This window comes from Myotis daubentonii, chromosome 9, assembly GCF_963259705.1.
Source record: "Myotis daubentonii chromosome 9, mMyoDau2.1, whole genome shotgun sequence".
Lineage (NCBI taxonomy): Eukaryota > Metazoa > Chordata > Mammalia > Chiroptera > Vespertilionidae > Myotis > Myotis daubentonii.
This window is the reverse complement of record NC_081848.1, coordinates 25,733,632-25,752,345: the sequence shown is the minus strand read 5'-3', so window position 1 is coordinate 25,752,345 and position 18,714 is coordinate 25,733,632. Positions and strand designations below refer to the sequence as shown.

Genomic DNA, 18,714 nt, shown 5'->3' with positions numbered 1-18,714 from the left:
TCCAAAACATATTTTAACTGTCAGATGTACCCACAGAATTGTAAAGTATATATCACAGTTTCCCTTTTATCCATTAACAATGTAAAATGTAAAATTTACAAATTTTTCATGAAGATAGAAGAGAAAGAAAAGAAAATGAATAGTGAAAACATTTGAATGGTGATAGCATTGTCCAATGATCAGAAGAAACACTCATGGGTTAACATATACTAATTGTCATGGTGTTTATTGTGTCTGTTGAGGGAAGCATAAGATAGGTCCCCTAGGTCTGCATAAGCTGGCTCATTTTGTAAAGCAGTCCTATTTCTTCTCCCTCTTCACTCCATACCATGAGAGCCTTGCCTTTCTCATAGCCTTTCCCCAATGGCTTCTGCTACTGGATTTAAGGCTTCCCCTCCCTCTGTGGGTAAACTATGAAGAGCAGTGCCTTTGACATGAACTACAGGAATAGGAAAAGTTGAGATGTTCTCAAGTACAGAATAGACCTTTTGTGGGGTGGCAGGAGGACGACTGGCAAGAAGAGATTTTCTCCTTCCTGATTGTAAAATGCTATCTCTTCCAAATCTCAGGTGACAGTGACAGATGGCGGTTCCTCTCCAAAACAGTCAACCATCTGGGTGGTGGTTCAGGTTTTGGATGAAAATGACAACAAGCCCCAGTTCCCCGAGAAGGTCTACCAGATCAAGCTACCGGAACGTGACCGGAAGAAGAGGGGAGAACCCATTTACAGAGCTTTTGCATTTGATAGAGATGAGGGTCCCAACGCCGAAATCTCCTACAGTATAGTGGATGGCAATGATGATGGAAAGTTCTTTATTGACCCTAAAACTGGCATGGTTTCTTCCAGAAAGCAATTTACAGCAGGGAGTTATGACATCCTAACGGTAAGATTTTTCTGAACCTCAGTAACGTTAATAGGGGGAAGGAGTCACTTTCTCATTCATGTATATTTATTTGAACAATGAATCTTTAGAGTAAAAAGTAGTGGAAGGCTACCTCTGTTTCAGTGATATTTTTTAAACTAATGATACCATTTCCTTTGGTTGTGTCCTATCAGCAAACCTCCTTCATTCCCAGTCCACATCCTGCTCCACCACATACTCAACACATTCCCTGTGACCGTAAATTGTTTCAAGGTACTGTGCATAGATGTAAACTGAGGGTAGGGGAATAGCAGAGTGACACATTCCACCTGCTACTCAGCATCACTCAATGTGTCTCCAAGAATTTCCAAATAAAACAGCTCTTATAATTGTTGACAATGTGATAGAACATGAACTGTGAATTGTGAGACACAAATCACAGTTATGCTTATTCTCTAAAAAGTGTGTGGGGTCGGGGGACCTTAAGTAAAAAGTGACTAAATTTTTCAGTGTTAGAAAATTAAAAACAAAAACAGACATGAGCACCATCTCAAATAGAGACTTAATCTCCCATGTCTAAGGTTCCAGCCAGCTCCCCCCACTCCTAACCACGCTAGACATATAATACTTATGCCAGAAAGGGGGCTGGTCATCCTACAAATGATGGACACTTTCTAGGGACCCAACAAATGGCCTGAGTTAGCACCATCTGCCATCTTTCTATTAGTCCTCAACCCTCTCTGCTGTATACAGTCAGTTCTTTATTGTTTTAAAGGATGCCCTTTGTCCCTTAATTTATCTTTTCATTCCTATGTTCTGGACTTGGGTTCTTTTCCTGCTCAGTAATGCATCCAAAACAGTGGGCAGAGAAAAGAAGATAATAAAAAACTAACCCTGTTTGTACCATGAAAAGCTCTGCTGAGGTAAGTGCTGTTGCAGCTGTGTGAGACTTGCCGATGGGAATCTCTGAGGATGGCATGGACGGCAGTGGATGCTGTTGGTGCCCACCCAGATTCCCGTTACTAGGCTGGTGCAGCTATCCCCAAACTGAGTGACTGGGTGTTGGCTGCTAAGGGCTCAGAGTGCCCTCTTCTCCAGAGAGTCATCCTTGACCGAACTTCTTGATTCCACCTTCCCACCCCAGCCCAGCAGCCCACAACCAATGACTGATCAACACCTGATACAAAACTCCAACCCACTAGCCTCCAGGTGGGTCCAATTCAGTGGTGCAGTTCATGATTCCAAGGTCCCTATGGGATCAGGCTGAGATGAGACTTTAACTGAGACCACATCCTTGCTTAACATCTTCCCCCTGTCCATCCTGCTTTCTTCACTTTCTTTCTCATGAGAACACTTCTCCTCCACCCCCAAATCATTTGCACTCAAATCCCTGTCTCGGGCTCTGCTCCTAGGGAACCTGACCTAAGACATCTATCTTCAAGGGCCCTCCCTCTCAAAGGAATTTTCTAGGGCAAAGTGGTCATCCATGAACACAGAGCACTAGGGAGCTAGAAGTTGCCACCATTTTTAAAGGCTGTAACTATTACCCATGCATCTATAAATGTTCATTTTAACCTGATATTTTAAAAATCCTTTGTTTTCCTTTTCTCTCAGTGGTGTCTGCTTTTTAGACGTAACTGCCTCCCACACACACACAATTTAAGCCTAGGACACCATAGCAGTTTACCCTGCTTATATGAGTGAGGAGACATGCTTTTCTTGGCTTTTACATCAGACCATAGAGAAGAATCATTAACACCCTTTTTCCCACTCCACTGCCTTCAGGAGCCCATGCTTCCATCAAGAGAGTTCTTCACCATCATTCAGTTGGCATAACTGAAGGGCCTCTGAGGCAGTTAGAGCAAGGCTGCTGCCTTTCCCACACCTACTCCACTCATCCTGGACGATGTGAGTGAAATCCTTCTCCAGAATAAAGCAGAAGGAAGGAGCTGCAAAACATAACCATTCACACACACACACACACACACACACACACACACACACACACACTTCTGTGCACACACTTTATTCACACTTAAGCAGAGATTCACAATATACTTTATTCCCTTTCAAGCATCACCCTCAGAGGTATAAAGAATCAAATGAGCTATTTCTACACATGTAACTCTCATTCGTGACCATAAAAAGCTGAGAATTGTAAGTGCAACATTTGTTTTTCAAGTTTTCCACTTCTATAAGGTTGGCTGTGGTCCAAATCCCCTTCTGGTGAGTGTGGCATGGGACCCCCAGGTGACCAAGTTAAAGCTATTTCCCTTCCAGTTCCTGAGCTCATTCTTCCCAAATCTCTACTCTCTTCTTCCCTTTGCTGACACAGTGAGGCGTATAGACATTCAGCTCTCTCAACAATGTATGGGTGACAGATCCAAACTTCTGCGAGGACCCGAGCTCTAAGACATCTTTCTGTTTTCTCTCCATGTGTGAGTAGATAAAGGCGGTGGATAATGGGCGCCCACAGAAATCCTCCACAGCCCGTCTGCACATTGAATGGATTAAGAAACCACCCCCTTCGCCTATACCGCTAACCTTCGATGAGCCATTTTATAACTTCACAGTCATGGAGAGTGATAGAGTCACCGAGATTGTGGGGGTTGTGTCTGTGCAGCCAGCTAACACCCCTCTGTGGTTTGACATAGTTGGTAAGTTTGAGTCCTCCAGAGCTGTATTGGGGCAATGTGATCATTGACTGTTTGGAGCAACTAGCAAAAAAATAAAAAACAAACAAACAAACAAAAAAACAAATTAAGAAAAAAACCACGAATGATCAGTGCTAAGATTGAAACATGTATAGTGCTGGAATGCAAAAGAGCCAGTAAAATGAGTAATAGACATGTGCTTTCGTTCCGACTCTGTAGCTAAGCTGAACAGAAAGTGCTCTCTGGCTGGATTTTCCATAGTACGTTATTTACTGCAATCTTAATGTCTTTCTGTGTGTCATTTAAATTCTATTGTCACACTTGGCTAATCTCATTTCTAAATGTATTGATGGTACTAGACTTGCTGTCCTTCATTTCTCTCTTTTTCTTCACCTTTTTTTCTGCATTCTGTTCTTTTTTTTTCTGCTCCCGACTACCCTGCTTCAAGGTGGCAAGCATGCTCGAGAGATGTTCTATATTCTACAGACAGCTTGTGGGCAGAACTGTTCAACAGAAGGTACCCTTAGTGCAAACACATTTGCTAAAATACAACTATCCAATCTGCCTTTTACAGTTTTTTAAAGCGAATTAAATGACATCTTTCATAACCGCCTGTGACAGGCTGAAGTGCAGCCCACAGACCTCATACCCGCCTCTAACAGCGATTGCATTACTCGTATCCAGTGACTCTTTTGTTTGAGGTTGGATGGGGTTTGGGTTTCCAGTGGGGGTTGTTTTGATTTATTATTCATTGTTTTTGAGGTATCCTGGGCTTTTTGTTGTTTTGTTTTCATCTTTTTTGTAGGTTGGTTTATTTAACTGGGCCTTTTCCAATTGAGAAGTAAAGTAAAATATATCCCAACTCGTCTGTTTTGCAGCAGTAATGCCATTCCTAGACCCAAAAAACCCACCAGGAAGAGTTTCCTGGCTGCTCTCCACAAAAGGAAGGGCAGGAAATGGAATCGGGATATATAGCCAGTGAGAGCTTCCCTTAAGAGCTGAATAGAGAAAGCAGATGGAAGCACACAGGACAGACCTTGGGAGCCAACCTTTGAATTCCTTGAAAGCAAGCAAGCACGCAGGCTGCAAAAGGAGAGGGCGAACAGCACGGCTGCCCTCAACAAACCCGCAGGGAGAGCGGTGGAGAGGAAATAAGTGCTGAGGACCAGGAAACCTAGGCTATAGCTCAGAGAGAGGGGAGAGTGTCTGCCAGCCCTGGATCTGACTCGGCTGAGCTAGAGCTGACTTCCCACGGTTCTCTGTGGGAGGCAGGGAATCCAGATTGCTGGTCTGGGGGAGTCATTTCCTTCCACATGTCACTGCCTGGAAAAGATGGGCAAGAACCTGCCTCTCTTTCCCAGGAATGGCTGGATCTGGGGAAAGCATTTAGAACATTCCACATCCGTTTTAATGAGGCACAGGAAAAGCATGCCTCCTGACCCCCAACCAGACCTCAGTAGAGAGGGTCCTCCGAACTCCAAGCAAGAAAGGGCCTATTTTCTGCATATGTCACTTTTCTGAAATGATGGTAGGACGTCTCTGTTTTACTTAGTTGGCATTCATCACAGCATCCCTGTACATGGCCATCCTCATTCCAAGCTTTCAACTCCTTCTTCATCTCTGCTTCATGCATTTGAAATGGAACCTCCTTTGGTCCATGGAACATGTCTCTGCTTCTGTATCTTCTCAGTAATTTTCAGCTTGTTGGGTTATTATCTGAGGCAGCTCTCTCTTTCTTGGTGAAACTAAGCGTTGCTTATATGCATCGCCTGGTTGCCTATTTCATCTGCTTGGGTGATTCCTTTGCCACCACCCCCAGGTGGAATCTCAGAAAGTGCAATTCAATGTCAACATGTGTCCTTGGTGCCGGGCCTCCAGGGGCATGTGTGATAGTGACTTCTTTTAGGTAACCCAAAGGAGTATAGTCCAAACCCATAGGCAATGGGCCTGCTGGAGTGCTGCCCCGACTTGTGGGAGGAGCTGCCCTCTCTCATCAGCCACCAGTTTACTTCCCTCCTTCCCTGACAGTCCAGTTTGCAAGCACCTGGACAGCCTAACAGTATTGCTCCTGTCCCTTGTGTGATCCATGCATGCAACCTCCTGACCCTCAGCACATCTCACCACCTTCCCTGCCTACCCTCTTCAAAAGCGCCGCAAGCACACCTTTCTCTGATGCTCATTCTGACCAGCCATCTGACCCGTTAGCCAAGTTAAGTTTGTAATTCCTCAGCTTTCCTGCATGTGTGTGTGTGTGTGTGTGTGTGTGTGTGTGTGTGTGTGTGGTTACATATAGGTAAGCATGTCTAGTAGTACTGCATGTTGCCTTACTTGCATGTTTTATATCAGCATTATTAGTGCTATTGTATATTTTCAATCGTGTTTCTCCTATCTCCATCCATAAACCTTAAGGTCAAGACCTTTGTCTCCCCATTCCTTCCTTCTGCCAATGCTTCTGTTGTGGTCCATTGAGGGTGCGTGGGATAAACTATGGTGACCAATGGAGACGGCCCAGGTAGACAATGCATTAACCCTGTGATGCCAACTGAGACCAACTGAGTTAGTGTGACCTTCCATTGCATTCCCAGCCATATCCACCACCACACCTGAGAGGGGCAGTTTGCAAATGAGAGCCCTCCCTAGGAAGAGTCCCTTTAGGCTGCTCCCAATGCATGTTTGGGAATCATTGTCAAAACCATGGCATCAGTTTCCTGTTTCTCCCTCTTTGTGTTTCTAAGTGCTGCATTCTTCCTATAGAATCCTCTCAGATTCCGTGTACTGAGTAGCTCCTTTAATGAAGACCACAGGGTTGTCCCTCTGGCTTGTGATGTTTCCATCACAGATTTCACTGGGGGCCAGGTAACCTCTAGCCAAGCTTCTCCTACAAATAGAACTTACTTAGCTGGAGGCTCAAACAGAACATGATTTTATTTCCACCCCCACATTTCTACCCAACTTCTTGAAACACCAACTCTCTATTTCACTGCAAAAATAAAATATTTTCCCCAGGCGCTGGTTGCTTTCAGTATAGATATGGTCCCTCTTCGACAAAATCCCCCTTTGAAAATCTTTTCTAATCTAACGATTTTTTTTCCAATCTCCAGACAACAGCCTGTTGTTTTCTTAAAATCATATTCAAATGTTTCATTCTCACTTTTAAGATTTGCTGCTTAGTTATCCTTAGCCATTGAAACTTTCCTCTCTCTTCCCTTCCTCCTTACCTAAGCATCTTTCCTGGCCAAGCTAACAATAGAGGGAAGAGGGAACAGTACTTCCAATGGTTAAGAAACTTAGCAGTGCACTATAATTGAATGCTAAGAATAGACACGAGGCATACAGTGTCAGCATGGATCTGAAACGGGGTCTCCGGTTAAAGTAGGTCTTGCCCAGGTAAATACTCTATGACTCTTCCAAGGGGAGTCAAGGCAGGCTTCCATTATAAACCTAGTGCATTCAGACACCTATACTGACACCCAGGGTAACAGAAAATATAGCACTTACAGCTTACAGCTGCTGTAATGGATGAATTCTCATTAAGTGAGCACAGTGTTTCAGCATGCTTTTCCCCCTGAGAGTAGTCTCCTGATTTCCATAGTTATACATCTACTTGATTCTTGTTTAATTGCATTTTTTTCCTCCCACCAAAATATGAATTTACAGAAACTGTATGGCCAGCATGATTTTGTTCCTGAGCCTAGAGTCTCTGCCCCAAAGATCTGCCAGTCACTTTCTTGTGTCTCCAAAGAGACCACTGCTCACAAGATGTTATTCAGCTAGACTCTGCTTAGCTTCCAGAAACAGAAGCCCAACTTGTAACCTAGTTAAGAAAGCTGTTATTAAAAGGAAACATAATAAAGTTCAGCTGTTCTGTGTTTAAACAGCTCAATGCACAGCATGTTCCTTCTGTGTGTTAAAAGTGGGGGGTGGGAATGAAGGGAACAAAATTAACCCATAATCCTTGGTGGCTTTATCACATATCTTCACACTTCTCAGGAGACTCTAATTTCATCTCAGTAGCTCTGTGATTTACATACTCGCTAATGTGCACACACAGAGGTTCGCCGTTCAGTCCCCATATCTTTATCCCAATGGCAAATATTTGTCTTGTAAAGACCCCCATCATTGCCCACCTCAAGTAATTCCTCTTCACCCACAGTTTGATGGGGGGTGTTGCCACCCACTTTTGTTGCTTCAGACCCGACTTAGGCTAGAAAAAGCTTTTCATGTAGATAGTAAATAATGACGTTATCTTTGTACATTTGCCTCACCCAATGTGTAGAGAGGAAACAGGCTATTCCTTGAAATACTTCTCTAATGGTGTGGGCTAGCACACAGGACCAACTCGGGTGGAAATACTCTTCTGTGTTGCAGGTAGATAGGGACTGCCTGGACCCTTATTGTCATTGGTTTCTGCACACTCTGGGTTCTTGGATGCTTCTGTCTCATAAGCTTAATACCTGTCCATCTTGAACCTTGCCCCCAATGGAGCTCTCTGTTTTTAGGGCTGGATCACGTGGACAAGTTCAACTCTTTGGTAGCACTAGTAGCAGCCTTGTTCTCTGACCAGAGCTTGGACGTGTCTGGGTCTTCTCTGACCAAATGGTCACATTTCTTTATCACAACACTCTTACCCACCCCTCCTGAAAGAAACCATGTCTGTGCACCATTTCTAACATAGCTGCCACTCCGTCAAGGTGGCGTTTGCTCCATTGATGTTCAGTTGACATCAAATACTTCATTTCTGCTATTCTGCACTCCGCCTCAAATTGGATCCCAAATAGGCACCTCTTTTCTCCATAGCAACAATGCAGGCCATGGGAGCACACTCGCAGAAATGTTAGGAAACTAGTAAAAAGCCTAAGCAGCAGTTTTTATATTCATTGTTTTAAGAAAGTGAATTTTAAATCAAATTCTTGAAGGCGTTTTCCTTCCTACCACTGTTTCCTGACCTCCGCCCTGCATCTCCTGCCCTCCATGAAAATACCCTTTTCAGCCCCGTGCTGTGCTTGCTTCACTCCAAGGCAGAAAATTATTCACGATCAAATGTTTAGCATTTCCCCTTAAGTTCCGTGCACACACGGAACTTGAATGAACAGCTTGTGAACGACTCCCTTAATTCATTGAGATTCAGCAGTTCAGTGTTTTGGAAGCTTCTCAAATAACACTTCCCCCTTGGTGACTACTAGGTTTGGGTTGATATTTTTTACAGTTGCACAGAGAGTGGAATGGGATCATATGCTAGGGGAAGGGCCCGGAAGCTTCTCTGAGAGGGAAGGGGGGTGATACTCACCCCTGGGGCTCACCATGGAGAGATGGTGATGCTTTGCACCCTTCCTAGAGAAAAACAACCAAATGTGGCCCAACACCCTGCCGCCCAGCACACTCAAGCGGTAGCTGCTGGCTCATAGTATTTTCATCTTGTCCCATTTTTTAAAGCTTTTTAGGACATTCTTGCTGTATTTAATTTTAGAATCCAGTAGATATCTAAGATGCCTCGTCTGCTCTTTGTTGACCCTATTACCCTGTCTTGATGGAAAACAGTCACAGAGGAATGTCCCCAACGTGACTTATCTGTTATGTGGGCTGTTCACAACCTCGCTTTAACCATCTCTGCCGCACACCCCTGCAGCAACGCCCGGGCTGTGACTTTTCCAATTCCCCACTTTGTTGAAACTCAGACCCGCTGGGGTGCCCTCTCTCCTCCCCCCTTTTGTTGAGCTAAGGCTGCCGCAGCAGCACACTCTGGCTTTGCATGTTGTGTTACTGGCTCTGAGGAAGCACAGCTTGGTTAAAGGGAATGCTGCTCGGGGAAACGGACTCCTTCCATCCGAGAGTCTCACCCCAGATGAATTGGCCATGGTTTGCTAAGAAATGAAATCACCTTGCAGGCTAAAAGGGAGCCTGAAAAATGAGCCCTGCGGGGGAGAGACGGAGTCATCTATGAGATGGGATGCTTAAGTGGTAGGTTATTAAATTGTCTGAGGGTTGATGGTGAACTGCTGGTCTAGGTTCTGTGTCTCCTGTCAGAAATTCATTTTAGAACACAAGGCAAGATTTCGGGAACCTTGCTTTACATGAAATCTTGGTTTAACTAGGAGCAAACGCCCTGGAGGCGATGATCAGCAGGCTGTTAGCCATGCTGATGGACTGGGAGCGACTTCACAGGCTCTCTCAGGCGCTCCTTGGTCTGCTTTTTGTCTGTCTGTCTCCCCGACCCCTTTAGAGGTTTCTATTCTAGAGTATTTGAAACAGTAAAGGTGAATGAAGGAGACACACACACAGAGGAAGAGAGAGAACTACAAAAATGTACAGCCCTAAAAGTAGCCAGAAATAATATTTGATAGGAAAAATAGCGAATAATAAAGCTCACAATCAACTAGGTATATGCCATACATAAAACATGTCCATTTGATGCCACTAAGCACATGAAATGATCATGTATGTCTGCACAGGACCCTGAGGAAAATGTGAGTCTCGAGCAGGTGAGGGAGAACCTATAGGATTGCCCCATTTAAACAGTAACTGAGACCGGACATCTTTGCTTGCATGTTTTCTAATCCAAAGTTCTATAATTTGCATAAATTCTATTTTGCCTTAATCTACAAATTTTCATCTTCTAAAATAATTGATGTTGAAAGGTGACCTCGTTTTCCACCCTCACCCCCCAAAACAATCAGTGTCCTCAGATTTAAGAAAATAGAGTAGTTTCCCCTTATCCTCGGGAGATACGTTCTGAGACCCCCAGTGGATGCCTGAAACAGCGGATGGTACCCTGCTCTATATCTGATGCTTTTTCTTGGACATACATACCTATGACGAAGTTTAATTTATAAATTAGGCACCGGAGGAGATTCACAATAAAAGTTAATAAAATAGAAAACAATTGTACCAATGTGTTGCAGTAAAAGTTATGTGAATGTGGTCTTTCTCTCTCCAGTAGTTTTTATTTTTCAGTCTAAACCTTGTCCTGACTTGCAGTAAATGGCTTGGTGTCACTTGTTTCGGGGGTCCCTTGCTGACATCTTCATAGAGGCTCCATACTTCCTGGCACAGAACGAAGCCATCAGTTGGAACCCATTTTCTGTTCATGTCTTCTGCCCAGAACTTTGAAGCCTTTTCCATCCTAACAAAGCACTTACTACGTATTGTGACGGTGACTTTTGCAGTTTGGGTTGCAGCAGCAAAACTAGCACACTTACCTGTTTCATCACAATTTCACAAATAGAAAATTCACTCTAATCACGGATCTTAGCAGGCGCAGCACAAGATTTGTTCTCTTACATCGAGAACTTTTACCTTTTCACTTAAATGAAGCACTTCTGCCTTCTCTTTGGCATATCTGACTTGCCAGCATCACTAGTCTTGTACGTTGGGGCCATTATTAAGTCAAATACGGGTTACTTGAATGGAGGTTAGAGATAACCAAGGGAGGCGTAAACAGCATAGGTACTCTGGATAAAGAGATCGCTCATGCCCAGGGCAGGATAGAGCTGGCCAGTTCAGGATTTAATCACACTAAGAACAAGCAATTTAAAAGTTATGAATTGTTTATTTCTGGAATTTTTCATTTAATGTTTTTGGACCGCAGTTGAAAGTTAAACCAGAGCTACTGTAAGTCTTAGTTAAGAAAACAGTTTAAAACTAATGTGAAATGTGATTTAAGAAATGTCTTAAGAAGTTGCATTCTTTTTTTTTTTTTACACACAGGTCTGAGGAGATTTGAAAGTTTCCTTGGCAAAGGTTTTTTTCAGAAGGTACCACTCGATAGCAAATGATTTTCCTTTGCTCATTAAGATGTTTATTCCAGACCCTAGAGTCAGCCTTACCTTTTATTTCACGCGGTAATCAACATGAGACATCCCCCTTGGAGAAGACGTGGTGACCCAGGGCTTGCTTCCCTCTTCAGCCTAGATTTCCTCCCCTTTCTCCTTATCCTGTTCTTCAAAATACTTTTTTTTTAAATTTATAATTAACATTTAGTTCTCAGTAAATCAGTTAAAGATATTAATTGGATGATGAGTCTCTTTTTAGATGAAATTTTTGAAAAATGTATCTTCTCCAAGCAATTCTGTGGTACCCCTGTGTCTCCATAACTTTAATGAAATGTCAAGGGCAATTATGCTCTCTCTGGCAATTAAATAATCTTCAGTGTATATGACAGCTGCAAGCAATAAGTATTTGAGATATGTGTGACCAGGTTTTTTTAATTAAGCATGGTACAGCAGTGCCCCCTTATCCATTATTTCACTTTCTCCCGTCTCAGTTACCTGCAGTCAACCTCGGTCTGAAAATATCTATGTCATTCACCTCACTTAGGCATTGTACCGTCTCACATCATCACAAGAAGAGGGTGAGTGCAGTGGGTGGTATTTTGAGAGAGACCACATTCACATAACCTTTATTACAAAGTGTGTATTAAAATTGTTCTATTTTATTTTTAGTTAATGTTGTTAATCTACTGAGCCTAATTTATAAATTAAACTTTACTATAGGTATGTATGTGTCAGAAAAGTCATAGTGTATTCAAAGTTCAGTACTATCCTGGGTTTTTGGCAACTAGATCAGGAATCCCCCCTTATTCCCTGTGGATAAGGGGGGCGGCTACTATATTTATTTTGTGTCACTGTATATCACATTCTAGCAATTCAAGTAAATGTCTCCTTTCTCTGAACTCACCTGCTCATTTGTAATATCATAAAAATTGTATAGAGTATTGTTCATTGATCAGCAAAATGAAAGGAAAAGAATGCTGACTGTAAAAGAACTCAAGATTTCTTTTCTAAAATAGGAAATTCAGTAAATGCATTGCCCTGTGAGCTGTAGCTAAATAAAACTACTGTCTAAGAGCAAAATTCACATCATGAAATTTCAGACAAAAATAAATAGAGCTTGCGAACATGTACTGATATTTAATTAAAATTGTTCTAGCCTATAAATGGTATAAACCCATTATCTTCTCTTTCCCCTAAAAATAAACCTTTCATTTTGGAACAATCATAAACCACACTTTGGTTCACAGGAATGGAAAACATCTACAATAATTTTGCAAGGCCTGCGTTGTCTTAAGTGTATCGTTCACAGATTGTAGATTATACCTATTCCAGAAGGGAACAAGTGAAGTTTTCTAAACTTTTTATGTTAATTATTTTATAAGTTGATATACATAAGCTGATGTTTTTCTCAACTTCTTTCAGATTTCATTTTGTAAGTCTCCCATAGACTTTCTACTTTGGAGGGAGAAAAATAATTCACATTGTCAAAATAGCATAAAAACATTTCTATAAATATCCCAACTTGCAGATATAAAATTTTTATATGAAATTCTTCTCTTATTTTGCTTTTGCGTTTTCCCCCAGTATTTATAATTTTATTTTTGACATGTAATGGGGGGACTCTGAACTCTAGCACCAAATGTTTACCATCAATCCTGGAATAGACATTTAGGAATGTCTACTCATTTTTGTTCTTCACAATTGGACTGTTTGTTAATTTAGAATTTAATCCACTTTGGAAAAGCCAAAAGTTATACAAATTCCTAGCCCAGAAGACATGAGGGGTTGATGGGTCTTTAGTTTTCTTAATATTTTATGGAGTCAGTTTATGCTTCACTACTCTTAACACTAGTGCTGAGGTTTTCTTTACAATACATTATTTTGGGGTGACATTTGTTATGTATTACAGCAGCTGTGTTTTACAATATGAATTAAGTTAGATATAAAGAGGTCCCATTTGATATGTACAAAATTGAGACATAAGGATGCCTGTCAAAAATATTATAAGAGCTCACTTTAAAGCAATGTGCTTCAATCCATGTAATAACTTCTCAGATATGCTAATTTGATGTTGTTTTTGTGACATCATCAGGGGGGAATTTTGACAGCTCTTTTGACGCAGAGAAGGGTGTCGGGACCATTGTCATTGCCAAACCTCTGGATGCAGAGCAGAGATCCATTTATAATATGACTGTGGAAGTCACAGACGGGACAAACATCGCTGTCACTCAGGTAAGACATCAAATTGCTCAATAGTGGGTTTGCTGAAAAGTCTGCGAAATCAGAGTTGTAAACAACTGAAAAATGCATTGGACATAGTGAATTAGGTCCATGGATTTCTAGTGAGAGCACAACCTAGAAAAAGGATCCTATCACGGATATTGCATAACTTAGCTGCTTCTTTCCAGAAATCCTGATTATCCGTGGGCAGGAGAGTGAGATGTGTTTGTTCCCTGATCATTTGCTGTAGATCTGCCTCTTTGACAACACCCGCTTTCCTTGAATTTACAAAGAGGAGAACAGCTACATTGCCTGAGTTAACACACTATGATATTCTTCACCTCATTTGTTAGTCACAGTAAGTTAGAGCTGGAGAATACCTAAGGGTCCAACTTCATTTTACAAACTGCGATCAGATGAGTGATACAGCTAGGTCACACACATTAATAAAGACAAGGACTGGGATCTAGGTGCCCAGACTCCCACCTCCCATGTTAGCCTGGATGTCAATGGGTCGGTAGAGGGACCTAGGTGTTGTTAAAACCACTGAAGCCTGGGTCCACCCACAGAGATCCTACAGGATTCTAACAGGCAGCCAAGGCCAAGGACCACTCCTTCGACTCTGCTACTTGAGAGCTTATGAGAGGGCATGGAATCAAGAGGAGAAAATCTCTAGGTGACACTAACACACTGTTAGCTATCAGTGTGAGGCAGGTATACCCTAAATACAAGAACAGTTTTTGTTGTTGTTTTTTTATTTTAGTATCAGATACCTTAGACCAGTTATGACAGGATTGGCACACACACACACATGTCCTGTAACCTTTCCCACTTCCCTCTCCTGTTCCCATGACCCCGGAAGCCATCACTATTGATCAAGATCGTTTTCCCCACTGAGCCCAGATGTCCTCAGAATCCTCCTCAACACAGTCCTTCAGGTAGTGAAGATGCAATGTTTGCCAGCCCTGCAGTAAGCAAGTGCTGACGTGTTTAAAATATGATGTAATCCTTTGTAACTATGTAGTTTTGAAAAGGGGAGAAGAGGAGGAGGGTTTCATGTGCTTGTCTATGCAGCTGCCTCTTAATTTGAAGAGGTTTCAAAAATACGCTGAGACCCCTTTGACGCTGTTTATAATCACAGAATGCTGGGAATCTTAGGAAACAATAAGGATTATTATAGTACAACCCTTTTACTTTTCATCTGAATAAACTGAAACCTAGAAAGGGAGTGGCATGCACAAGATAAAGCATCCCGCATGTGACCTCTCCTGGTCCTTTCCTGGGATGACTAAAGGATCCTATTTGCCTGAGAGTGTCCCATTCACTCCTGTGGCATTGGTATAATTAATAGTATTTCATTAACTCCTAAAATTGCTCCAGTTGGGACAATAAATCACATGGTCACCCTATCTAAATCTGTACAGTTTCCAGGAATTTTCAGCACACCAGGAAAGGACACTGTGGTTGACAGCCTACAGGAATCACACCAGCCTAATATAAAATAACCCACTTGCAGTACTGCTAAGTCTTCAGTGCTAATTCACTTTAAATGGGAATTTAAGTCAGACTTTTTAAATTAGCCATGTCTTAGCATAATATCCAACCTCAACTTTCTAGCACCACTGAAAAACACAAGATATATTTGAGTAAAATACAAATAAAGCATGGAACCATATTCAGTTCCATACTTTACTCCAGGGTTTTAGAATAATTGAATTAAATGGTAAATCAGTATGCCCAGGATGTTCTAGAGAGATATTAAGTATTTTTAGAATAAGTAAATGAATAGCAGACACTACATATTCAACAGGACCTGTATGGCAAGCATGCTGGATCCAAAGCACAGAACCAATTCACGTAAAGCAAAAAAATTTTCAATGAAACTTGTATTTTAGAATTTCATTAGGACCCAACAAGAAAGGAGTTCACAGCATCCATTTCACAACTACTTCTTTATGCATACCATGTGCTAGGAGCTGCACTAGATGCCTGAGGTCACCGTGATCCAGATTTTAAAACCAGATCACTAATGTGTACCTAGTTTTTAAATAATATGGAATTTATTTCAGACTAATGATTGCCAGGGCAGTTGGGAAGGCGTTAGAGAATTGGGGCGAACTTGGAGCCTCCCCTTGGTAAGGCCAAGCTAAGCTAAATTAAGTGGACTAATAAAGGATATCAAGAGATTTTCATGTCAAAAGCTTCCAAGTTACTCTGTGAACCCAGGGCCATGACCCTCTCAAGAAATGAGAACTAACAGTTTCCAAAGTACAAACTTGTCTGTCATCATTATTACCATCAAAAAGCCATCACTCTGTCTACCGGGCTGTGTTGGGCCTGGAGACCCCACCAGCCTCTGCCCATCAGCCTCTGCTCACATGTGCCACAGCCCCTCTGGCAGTGGTGACAGCAGCTGTTCTCCGAGTCGGTCAAAGCCCTCTGTGTCAAGGTCACTTTTACAGGAGGGTGTTTGGAGAAAGAAAAGCATCCTATGTCTCTTTTAGAAACCACTAAAGCGTGCTCCAACCCTTACTCTAATGATTCCACCATCAAACAGATACCCTTCACCATATAACTGAATAGATGCCCCGGAGCCCCCAAGCACCTGTTCGCTTTCCCTTTGGGAACTATTCTCTACTTTGTTCATCTGGAATCATAAAACATGGTATGACACACGTTTCAATCGGCCGTAAACAACATGTGGAAGTCTACTTGGCGAATGTCAAATAAATCTGAGCCTCGAGGCTCTCTGTCTGCATGAAAATGCTTCCTTCATCTTCGGTTTTGCCTGTTCTCCCAACTCACAGGATTCTCGTGCCTCAGAGCTACCCTATCTGGTGATGGGTAAACATCCTTTTCCTTACTGAGATTCCCCAGCGTGAGTGCTGACTGTAAAATGGTTCTGTGGAGTTCAAGTTGCAAAGATGCAGATGTACTAAATGGAAGAACAAAGCCTCCCAACATATGCAGAAACCTGGCAAATGGACAAGGGCCTCTGCATAAAATAGTTGTTGATTTTATGAAGGACGTTACTGTACTTTATGTAACACAGCAGAGTATTTGACAGCACGGGCTCGGTAGCAATAAATCCGTGTTCTAATCCCAGCTCTTCCACGTAGTAGCTGAATTCCCTCCAGCAGGTGCAGGTCGATAAACTTCCCTGCACTCTAGTCCTTTCATCTATAAAATGGGCAGACTCACACCTGCATCATTAGAATTGCTGTGGTTTGCATGTGTTTACAAATACGAAGTATTAGCATGAGGTCTAAACATAGTAAGTTCTTAATAAATATTAGCTACCTCTGCTAGTATTACTGTCATCACTTAGCCTAGGTGACCATCTGTATCATGGAGACTGCCACCCAGGTGGTTGTGAGACATGAATGAGAGCCTGAGACAGCGCTCTGGGGAAGGGGATGACTCAGCGCTGCATCCCAGGCTTTTCCTGGAGGCCTACTCTGGACACTTGCTGACTTGTCCTGGGATGGAAGGGCAAGATGATCCCTGAAGGTAACCGCAATGCAGATCGAACCAGGCAGAACTTGTCAAGGCCTCGGAGCACACCAGAGGTGCACTCCTGGTTTTTCCTAGTTCCTGAGGCTCCCTCCCAGGATGGCCACTTTGGATGGCTCTTTGACAGTCTTCTCTTTGCCTAAAACCGTCCAACATTGTTGAGTGCTTTCTGTGTTCCAAGAATTACCCCCAAGGTTTTAAAAACCTACTGCCGGTTTCTACATGTATAATGTGATGGGATGGGAACAAATAGTTCATGACTGGCACAAGAAATAGCATCACTCAAGGGTCTAGGATCAAGACCAAGAAATGAATAATGTGGAGTGGAGAGATTTAAGACCCGCACTCTGGTTCCAGCTGTGTTCCTTCCTGTCAAGACCTCTGCCCAACTTCTAACCCCTGCTGCCTCCAGCAAACCAATGCAGATCAGCACCCAGGTGTGCAAACAAATTAAACTCTCCAAGATTGTCTGAGAGGTGCTTAAGCCCATGAACCTGTTTATAAAAGTTGGTGTGTATGTTCCTTTTTTTAGAGAGTAGATCCTTAGTATTCATCAGATATCCAAATGCATATGTGGCCCAAAAATATCGGATAAATTAATTCATCATCACTTTTTCATCACTCAGAAACTCCAGTTAAAAGTTTCATCATGCAACCACCCATGCTTCCTAGGAAACTTACACACCTGAGGGGGTTGTTGGTTTTCAAAGCCTCCCTGCTCTGGTGACCAAGCTGGCTGTTTCCGCAGTGTTTCACATCGCTGTTGGAATATCAACAGTACAACGATTGAAATTTCTTTTGAGAGCCAAATTTTTTAAACTTAAACTATATGGGTAGGTACATTGTTATTAACTTAATTAGGGCACTCCTAAGGCTTAGGAAGAGCCACACTCAAGGGGCCAAAGAGCCACAAGTGGCTTGCAAGCCAAAGTTTGCCGACCACAGGGTTAGAGGACGGTGAGGAATCACAGGAGCACCAGCTGCTATGAGAGGGGAAGGAGAATATTCAGGTGACAGGTCTAAAGATAGAATATCCTGGATTATCCAGGTGGGCCCAGTCTCCTCACACGGGCCCCTCAGCAGATGACTTTCTCCAGCTGAAGTCAGAGGAGATGCAGCAAAAGGGGCAGAGATTCCAACCGTGAGCGGATCTGAAACACCACCACTAGTTTGAGTGTGGAGGCGGCAACATGACAAGGAACATGAACAGCCTTGAGGAGCTGAGAGCGGCTTCCGCTGACAGCCAGTAAGGACAAAGGGGCCTCAGGCCTATAACCTCAAGGAACTGGATGCAGCCAAATTGGAGCTGATTCACCCCCAGAGCTTCCAGAAATGAACACATCCCTGCTTTCAGCTTCGCGAGACGCTAGCAGCGAACCCAGTTGAGCCTTACCATACTCAAACTTCTGATCTACAGAACCAGGCGATGATAAATGAGTGTCGTTTTAAACAGCTAAGTCTGGTAATTTGTTATGTTAGAAATAGGAAACTGTCCACCTAAGAGACATCCAAACCTCCAGGGAATTTTCATAAGCTTATCTGGGCCACACTGTTGACATAGGCCAGGGAGCAAGAGCTCAAATGCTCTGAAGAATGGCAGCTGTTTTATACATTAAAATCAAAGAAGATGGAAGGAAGGTGGGTGAAATCCATTGGTGGTAGCTTAAGGAGGCAGGAGAAAGCAACGCAGGGAGT

At 42.7% G+C, this 18,714-nt stretch overlaps 1 protein-coding gene across 1 annotated transcript in view; it reads left to right on the top strand.

Moving 5' to 3' along the window:
* Positions 1-18,714, top strand: part of FAT3 (FAT atypical cadherin 3) — a 520,423-nt gene that overhangs the window by 386,989 nt on the left and 114,720 nt on the right. The window contains exons 4-6 of the mRNA XM_059708164.1: positions 570-884; positions 3,310-3,520; positions 13,379-13,518. Of these exons, the coding sequence (XP_059564147.1) occupies positions 570-884; positions 3,310-3,520; positions 13,379-13,518 (666 nt within the window). The remainder of the gene's footprint in view (positions 1-569; positions 885-3,309; positions 3,521-13,378; positions 13,519-18,714) is intronic.